The 8,783-nt window shown below is 41.0% G+C and overlaps 1 protein-coding gene across 1 annotated transcript; it reads left to right on the top strand.

Moving 5' to 3' along the window:
- The first annotated feature begins 3,326 nt into the window (after positions 1 to 3,326).
- Positions 3,327 to 5,064, top strand: LOC107472142 (uncharacterized). Its single transcript, XM_016091695.1, has 3 exons — positions 3,327 to 3,500; positions 3,588 to 4,080; positions 4,256 to 5,064. The coding sequence occupies exons 1-3, from the start codon at positions 3,327 to 3,329 to the stop codon at positions 5,062 to 5,064; spliced, it is 1,476 nt and encodes a 491-aa protein (XP_015947181.1).
- Positions 5,065 to 8,783: the final 3,719 nt, after the last annotated feature.

Raw genomic sequence — 8,783 nt, 5'->3', positions numbered from 1 at the left:
CCCCTCAACAGCTCGAACTTTAAAGAAGTAGTTTTTGAAGTCCTTAAAGGACTCATCATACATTGCAAACACTTTATGGCCCTGGGCGGACCGGAAAGAAACCCAAGAAGCTTTCTTTTTTGAAGAGCCGCCAGGCTTGGCAGAAACATACAAGTAAAGAAACAGAGTCTGGGAAGGTGTTACATCTAGTTCATGACAGAGAAGTTGAAAAATTTTAATAAAACCCCAGGAATTGGGGTGAAGCTGGGATGGAGCAATATTACACGACCACAACAGGTCGGTTTCAAAAGAAGTAAAAGGAAAAGTAACATTCAATTGGCTGAAAAAGTATTCATAGGCATAGAAGAAAGGACGCTCCCTCTCGATGGAAGTCGGAAAGCAAACCCTCTCATCAGAATCAGGAGCAACAAGCTCGTAATCCCCCTCGCGAGCATTGTTCCCATAAATCCTATGACGCTTCCTCAGCTCTGTGCAAAATTCAGCATCCACAACAGAAACACACAACAAAACAAACCAACTAAATCCTACAAAGTAAGAAAAAAGATAGGGGTTACTACAAACATCTCGGATAGGGAGAAAACAACTCGGTCAAAACTTCTCAGACGATGAAACCACGAAAAGGAAAACCCCAAGACTCAAACCAAAGTCCTGGGGCATCCTTTGGAGGCAGCAATAAAGCAAGGTTTCCAGAAATACTCTATAGCTTACATCCTAGCATTTCTCAAAAAAGGAACCAAAACAACAAAGCACTTTTCATCAAAGAAAAACACAGCAACAAAGCATGGGATCGTTAAAGATGCAACCTTTTTTCAAAAAGATCAGCAATCTCCAAAAAAGGTAAGAAACGGATGCAGATTTTCTAAACCAGTATCAAAAGCAACTAGAAAGCAACAGTAAATTCCAAGAAAAATCGCAAAGAAGAAAGCCAAGGAAAACACATTTACAGTGACGAACGAACACAAGATCAAGGTTCAAGCTTTCAAACATGCAAAATCAGAAGCTTCACCAAAAAATTAAAGACGAAGCTACGAAAGAAGCAAGAAAGCTAGTACCAACCTGGAATGAGCAGCAAGCTTCAAAGAAACTGAAGATAGAAGACGAAATCTGGGAAAGCCTTCTCACAAAGAACGCGAACAAAGAGCGATGTCGAAGAGAGAAATGCAAAATTCCATGCGAAAACAAGAAGCTCCAGAAACGCCAAAATGACGCTGCAAACACAGAAAAAGGAGAAGCGCAAAACAAAAAACAGAAAAGCGGAGAGAACGGAGAAAAGAAGTTATGAAAAGGGCAAAAGGAGAGAAACCGTTTCTGGGCTTTCGAAATCGAAATAAAGAACCAAAGGGAAACGGGAAAATTAATGCTAAAATTAAGGAAAGCATTAAACCCTCGCACGTTCCCAAAGCGCCGATATAAAAGCGCGCGCTCTTAGAGGAAACATTCTACATTCAAAAGCTGATACAAAGGAATCGACAAAATGCTTGAGATCGGTTTCACCAAAGAAGGACCAAAGTCAAAGACTCGGCCTCAGAAAAAAAGAAGACCGAGCTCAAGCAGGGGCACTGTTCATACCCTGGGTCGAAATGTCTGACCCGGGATGTTCTACAGACAAAGCGACCGACCTCTTCAGGTCAGGACAACCCGACCTCTTCTCAAAGAGTTCGGCCAAAGTCACAGGAAAGCCCAAACAAAGGGCCCAAATAGAGGAACACGTCCCAAATCCAAGGGCAGCCCAAAGCCCATAGGGAAATAGGCGGTTCCCTTAAAGATGACCTCACTTAAAGATAAAGATAAGATAAGATAACTAACTTATCTTATCCACAGGAGGCCACATCTCACCATTATAAATACACTGGAGCACCCAGATATAACTCATACTCTGATTCTACTCAATACCTGCTTAATACCATTGCTAACTTAAGCATCGGAGTCTCTTGCAGGTACCCCCCACCCTCCGAGGACGAAGGATCAGCACCGCCACCAAGTCCAACAAGTCGGACACACCAGCTCCGGCCGACACCCGCCTGCCAGACACGTCGATTCTGACCAACACAGACGATCTCATCCAAGATTGACCTACCGTTTCAGGTAACCCTCGAAACAGTCACTCTACACCATTATAAATACACTGGAGTACCCAGGTATAACTCATACTGGAATTCTACTGAAAACCTGCTTAATACCCTTGCTAACTTAAGCATCAGAGTCTCTTGCAGGTACCACCACCCTCCGGTGATGCAGGATCAGAACCACCACCAAGTCCAACAAATCGGACACAGTGACTCCAGCCACCATCATTAAGTCGGACACGACAACTCCGACTAGTACAGAAGATCTAGTCCGAGATCGACCTACAGTTTCAGGTAACCCTCGAAACAGTTATGCTTTACTGTTTTAGTTATGCTTTAAGATGAATCTTGTGATGGATATGAAGTTCTAGGATTGTCTCTGGCATCCCAGGGTCTTATATCTTACATAACTGGGCACTATTACCATACTGAGAACCACCGGTTCTCATACCATATTCTGTTGTTATTTTTCATATGCAGGTCGCAACCCACCTCGGTGAGTTGCTTCGATGGTGATAGAGCGGAGGATCCTAGATATATTTTGAAGTTTTTTGATTATTTTGCTTAGTTTTCTCATCTTTTGTATTTACTTTTGCCTAGAGGCTTATTTTGAGAGGAAAACTTTTATATGCTGTTTTAACTTTCAGAATTCTGTATTGTCTGTATATAGCTAGCCGGCTTAAACTCCGCGAGCCGTTGCTAGATCTTTATACTACTATACTCTGATATTTTGTTATATTATATCTATATCTTGTGCGTTAAGTTTGTAGCTTTGTGAGTACGTTTTGCACTTTTAAATCATATTTTTGAGTTGTATCCTTCATCGGGCTTCTAGAATATATTACCTCTTCGGTATATAATATGTGTATGCCTTAGAATTGTCGTAACTTTTGATTAACTTTTGCTTTACAATGCGAGGTAAATCTTAGGATAATTAGGGTATTACATTTAGTGGTATCAGAGTGGTTCGTTCTCGTGAGCCTGAGGGATGGACCGATTTTGCTCAATGCATAAATCTGTGTCTTTTTCTTTGATGCTATTTAGGTTATCTCATTGATATTGCATAGCATGCATGTTTGTGAGTGCCTTTTGGGATAATTGAAGCACTAGGCTTTTGATATTGAGAATGATCACCTTGATATCGATTGTTTGGTGTAGACAGGAACCTTAATGGCCACTCGCTGACAAGGTCGTACACGTTCATGAGCAAAGAGTAGAAATGAGCAACCGGCTGATAACCATGTTGAGTTCATGGCGGTAATGGTGAATCTTGCGAACACTATAGAGGCGAATGCTGCTGGGACTCTACAAGCTGTGCAGAGGTTAGGCCAACCTATTGGAAATGGAAACAGAGACAAAAATGGGAATGATAATGCGGAAGGAAATGGTGATAACATGGGAGGTGCTCCGATGACCTTGGCTACTTTTCTCAAGGTTCATCCTCCAAGTTTCAGAGGTTTAACCAATCCTACGCAAGCGAATAATTGGTTCTAGGCTATGGAGCGTACTTTACAACCACAGCATGTTCTGAACAACCAGTATGTAGAGTTTGCTGCGTATAAGCTTTTGGGAGAGGCTCAAGATTGGTGGCAAGGAGAATGCCGCTTGCTACAGCTTCAGAATGCCAATATCCCTTGGGATGTATTCCAAACGGCTTTCTATAAGAAGTACTTTCCTGAATCTGCAAGGGAAGCAAAAGAGATGAAACTAATGCAGTTGAAGGAAGGTTCCTTGTCTGTGGCGGACTATACTAGCCGATTTGAGGAGCTTTATAGGTTCTCTAGGGTGTGTCAGAGTACCTCGGAGACCTATGATAGTTGGAAATGCATTAAGTATCAAAGGAGCTTGAAGGATAACATTATGACTGCTGTGGCTCCTTTGGAGATTCGGATCTTCTCCAATCTTGTGAACAAGGAGAGAGTCATTAAAGAATATGCAAAGATAGTAGCCTCATCAAGGGACACTCATAGAGGAAACAATAGTCGTGGACGTGGCAAGTACTTTCAGCCAAGGGGTCAGAATTTCAAAAAAAGGACATGCACCTCAAGGTCAAGGAGGCTTCAAAAAGAACACTTATGATCAGTTCCAGCGTGGCAAAGGGAGAGGGAATCAGAGTAACATTTCTCCAGATTTAGCTTGTGATCGTTGTGGATGTTTTCATCCATATGACTTTTGCAAGATTGGTATAGGTGGTTGCTTTAACTGTGGTTTGCCTGGTCATATTGCAAGGGATTGCACTCGTGGGAAGAACCCAAATGTAGGTCAGAGTCAACACCAAAGGCGAGTATATGATGTGAATGCCAAGGATGCTACTAAGGTGAATCCTCTAATGAGACGTAACTGTTTAATTGGTGATAAAACCTTAGTTGCATTATATGATACTGGAGCTTCTCATTCATTTATTTTATTTGACAAAGTTGAGGAGCTAGGCTTGAAAGTGTCGGAATTAGCATTTGAATTGCATGTACATACTCCGCATCAGACGGTTATGACTTGGTCAGGTTGTAGGCAAGTAGGTTTCAAGCTTGAGGGTAGAGACTTCGTGCATGACTTGATTTGCTTACCAATGGTTGGGTTGGAGATGATTTTAGGGTTTGATTGGTTGTCAAAGAACCGAGTTTTATTGGATTGCTTTGAGCGGTCAATTCAGTTTATGCCGAAAGGAGAAAATGGAGCAGTGATAGCTAAGGGTTATTACCTGAACTCTGTAATAGTGCACTGTAGTGGGGAAGAGTATCAGGGTTATATACTGTTGACTGCGAATACGTTAGGTGATAATCAGAAGTTAGATCAAATCTCGATAGTTAGAGAATTTCCAAAAGTGTTTTCGGAAGTGTTTCCGGAAGATATTCTTGAGTTCCCACCCCAAAGGGAGATTGATTTTGCGATTGAATTGGTGTCAGGAGCCGGACCAGTGTCGATTGTGCCGTATAGGATGGCTCTGATAGAGCTGGCAGAATTAAAGACTCAGTTGGAAGAGTGGTGTATGAAATTGTGATCTCAATGGCGCCAACAACTTGGTACGCTTAATTGTAATCTCAACTCTTTTTCACAACTTCGCACAACTAACCAGCAAGTGCACTGGGTCGTCCAAGTAATAAACCTTACGTGAGTAAGGGTCGATCTCACGGAGATTGTCGACTTCAAGCAAGCTATGGTTATCTTGTAAGTCTCAGTCAGGCGGATTCAAATGGTTATAAAGTTTTGATAATTAAAAGATAAAGAAATATAAAGATAGAGATACTTATGTAATTCATTGGTGGGAATTTCAGATAAGCGTATGGAGATGCGTTGTTCCTTCTGAATCTCTGCTTTCCTATTGCCTTCATCCAATCCTTTATACTCCTTTCTATGGCAAGCTGTGTGTTGGGTGTCACCGTTGTCAATGGCTACTTCCCGTCCTCTCAGTGAAAATGGTCCTCTACGATTTCTGTACGGCTAATCAACTGTCAAATTTCTCGTCTCGGATGAAAAATACCATGCACAGATATCGTATGGCAAATCAGATGTTGGTTCTCGATCGTGTAGGAATAGGATTTACTATTCTTTTGCATCTGCCACTACGCCCTACAGTCGCGAGTTTGAAGCTCGTCACAGTCATCCATTCCAGATCCTATTCGGAATACCACAGACAAGGTTTAGACTTTTCAGATCTCAAGAATGCTGCCAATGGATTCTAGCATATACCACGAAGATTCTAATCTCGGATTCAGATGCCCCATTTTCAGAGAGGAGTCGATGTGAATCATTGATTAGAAACCCAAGAGATATATATTCAAGCTTGTTTTCATGTAGAACGGAAGTGGTTGTCAATCACGCGTTCATAAGTGAGAATGGTGATGAGTGTCACATAATCATCACATTCATCATGTTCTTGTGTGCGAATGAATATCTTAGAATAAGAATAAGCATGAATTGAATAGAAGAACAATAGTACTTTGCATTAATACTCGAGGAACAGCAGAGCTCCACACTTTAATCTATGGTGTGTAGAAACTCCACCATTGAAAATACATAAGTAATAATGGTCCAAGCATGGCTGTGAGGCCAGCCCCTAATGTCTAAGATAGCATAAAACTAATCAAAGATCCCAGCATCCAAGATGAAAATACAATAATAAAAAGTTCTATTTATACTAGACTAGTTATTAGGGTTTACAAAAATAAGTAAATGATGCAGAAATCTACTTCCAGGCCCACTTGGTGTGTGCTTAGATTGAGCATTGAAGTTTTCATGTGTAGAGACTTCTCTTGGGGTTAAACACCAGTTTGCAGCCTGTTTTGGGCATTTAACTCTAGCTTGTAACTTGTTTCTGGCGTTTAACGCCAGAATAGGACAAGGAATTGGCGTTTGAACGCCAATTTGCGTCGTCAAAACTCAAGCAAAGTATGGACTATTATACATTGCTGGAAAGCCCTGGATGTCTACTTTCCAAAAAAATTGAGAGCGCGCCATTTGGGTTTCTGTATCTTAAAAAAATTTATTTTGAGTGCAGGGAGGTTAGAATCTAACTACATCAACAGTCCTTTTTCAGCCTCTGAATCAGATTTTTGCTCAGGTCCCTCAATTTCAGCCAGAAAATATCTGAAATCACAGAAAAATACACAAACTCATAGTAAAGTCCAGAAATGTGAATTTTGCTTAAAAACTAATAAAAATATACTAAAAAGCAGCTAGATCCTACTAAAAACTATCTAAAAACAATGCCAAAAAGCGTATAAATTATCCGTTCATCAAAGAGCTTCTGAACAAGAGGTTTATTCGACTGAGTGTATCTCCATGGAGAGCTCTAGTTTTATTGGTGAAGAAGAAGGATGGAGGAATGCGACTTTGTGTGGATTATCGACAGTTGAACAAAGTGACTGTGAAGAACAAGTATCTGTTGCCTAGGATTGATGACTTAATGGATCAACTGTAAGGAGCTGGAGTATTTTTCAAGATCAATTTGACATCCGGTTACCATCAGATAAGGGTGAAAGAGTAGGATATTCTGAAAACTGCATTAGGACGCACTATGGGCACTACGAGTTTGCAGTGATGTCCTTTGGGTTAACGAATGCACATGCTGTGTTCATGGATTACATGAACTGAGTATTTCCTCCCTTTTTGACAAATTCGTGGTCGTTTTCATAGATGATATCTTAGTTTATTCTAAGACAATGAAGGAGCACGAGGAACACTTGAGGATTGTGTTGCAAATCTTAAAGGAGCGGAAATTGTATGCTAAGATGTCCAAATGCGAGTTCTGGAAGGAGGAAGTAAAGTTCCTAGGTCATGTGGTAAGCAATGGAGGAATAGTCGGGTATTACCAGAGGCGGTGATGGAACGAAAAAGACCAACGACAATGACGGAAGTCAGAAGTTTTTTGGGCTTAGCCGGGTATTACCAGAGATTTATTGAAGGATTTTCCCGAATTGCACTACCGATGACAAAGTTGACAAGGAAGGAGGTGCCATTTGTGTGGACGTCGGAGTGTGAAGAAAGTTTTCAGATGTTGAAACAAAAGTTAACTTCAGCGCCTGTTTTAATCTTAGCGGAATCGCATGAACCATTTGAAGTATACTATGATGCTTCCTTGAAGGGTTTGGGTTGCGTGTTGATGCAACACCGAAACGTGGTGGCTTACGCATCGCGTCAGCTGAGACCATATGAGGTAAATTACCCAACTCATGACTTGGAATTAGCAGCGATTGTGTTTTCATTGAAGATTTGGAGACACCACTTGTACGGACTGAGGTTTAGCGTCTTTTCTGATCATAAGAGTCTCAAGTGCATCTTTGATCAGAAAGAGCTTAATAGGCATCAGAGCAGGTGGATAGAGCTGCTAAAAGATTATGATTTTGAACTAAGTTATCACCCTGGAAAGGCGAATGTTGTAGCGGACGCGTTGAGTCAGAAGTCTTTAACAATAGCTTGGATGAGAATCAAGGAAGAGGAGTTAGTGGATAAGTTTGTGGATCTTAAGCTAGATATTGGTGAAGTTGCCGGAAGTGCTTGCTTGAATCAGTTGTAAATTTCAAGTAAGTTTAAAATAGAGATTCAGAGGGCTCAGCAAGATGAGGAAAAGCTTCAGCAACTATTTCAACCAGTTGGCAAGAAGAGGCATGGAGAGTTTACTAAGGATGATGAAGGGTTGTGGAGATATATGGGGAGAATTTGTATACTGGATGTCGGGAGTTTGAGGCAAGACTTGTTGTCGGAAGCTCACAACAGTGAGTTTTCTATTCACCCAGGAAGTACTAAGATGTACTATGATTTAAAGAAGATGTTCTGGTGGCCTGGTGGTGGACGAAATTGTGATCCTTAATTAATGGCTCTTTGGCTTGTGCCAAAGAGAACTAATTTAACTAACTGATTACTTTCTTTTCACAATTTCGTTCAACTAACCAGCAAGTGCACTGGGTCGTCCAAGTAATACCTTACGTGAGTAAGGGTCGATCCCACGGAGATTATTGGCTTGAAGCAATCAATGTTATTTTATTAATCTTAGTCAGGAGGCTAATAAAGTTAATTGGATTTATTTGTAAAAAGCCAAACTACAAACTACTTAAAATTGTAAGTTAAAATAATAGAGAGTAATAGCGTTACTTGTTGTGCAGTAATGGGAGATATGTTGGAGTTTTGGAGATGCTTTGTCCTTTGAGCTTCAACTCTTCCTTGAAATCCTCTTCTCAGACGCAAGTTCCTTCCATGGCAAGCTCTATGTAGGGTGTCACC

Source organism: Arachis duranensis, unplaced genomic scaffold, assembly GCF_000817695.3.
Source record: "Arachis duranensis cultivar V14167 unplaced genomic scaffold, aradu.V14167.gnm2.J7QH unplaced_Scaffold_109579, whole genome shotgun sequence".
Lineage (NCBI taxonomy): Eukaryota > Viridiplantae > Streptophyta > Magnoliopsida > Fabales > Fabaceae > Arachis > Arachis duranensis.
Note: the sequence above shows the minus strand (reverse complement) of the source record. Positions and strands in the feature narration are given on the sequence as shown.

Bases quoted from the DNA above. Each gene is read 5' to 3' on its own strand.
- LOC107472142 (XM_016091695.1), top strand. From the start codon at position 3,327: ATGGTGAATCTTGCGAACACTATAGAGGCGAATGCTGCTGGGACTCTA. The intron at 3,501-3,587 runs GTTCATCCTCCA...TTACAACCACAG, and splicing joins CCTTGGCTACTTTTCTCAAG to CATGTTCTGAACAACCAGTA. The intron at 4,081-4,255 runs GTCAGAATTTCA...AGATTGGTATAG, and splicing joins CAAGTACTTTCAGCCAAGGG to GTGGTTGCTTTAACTGTGGT.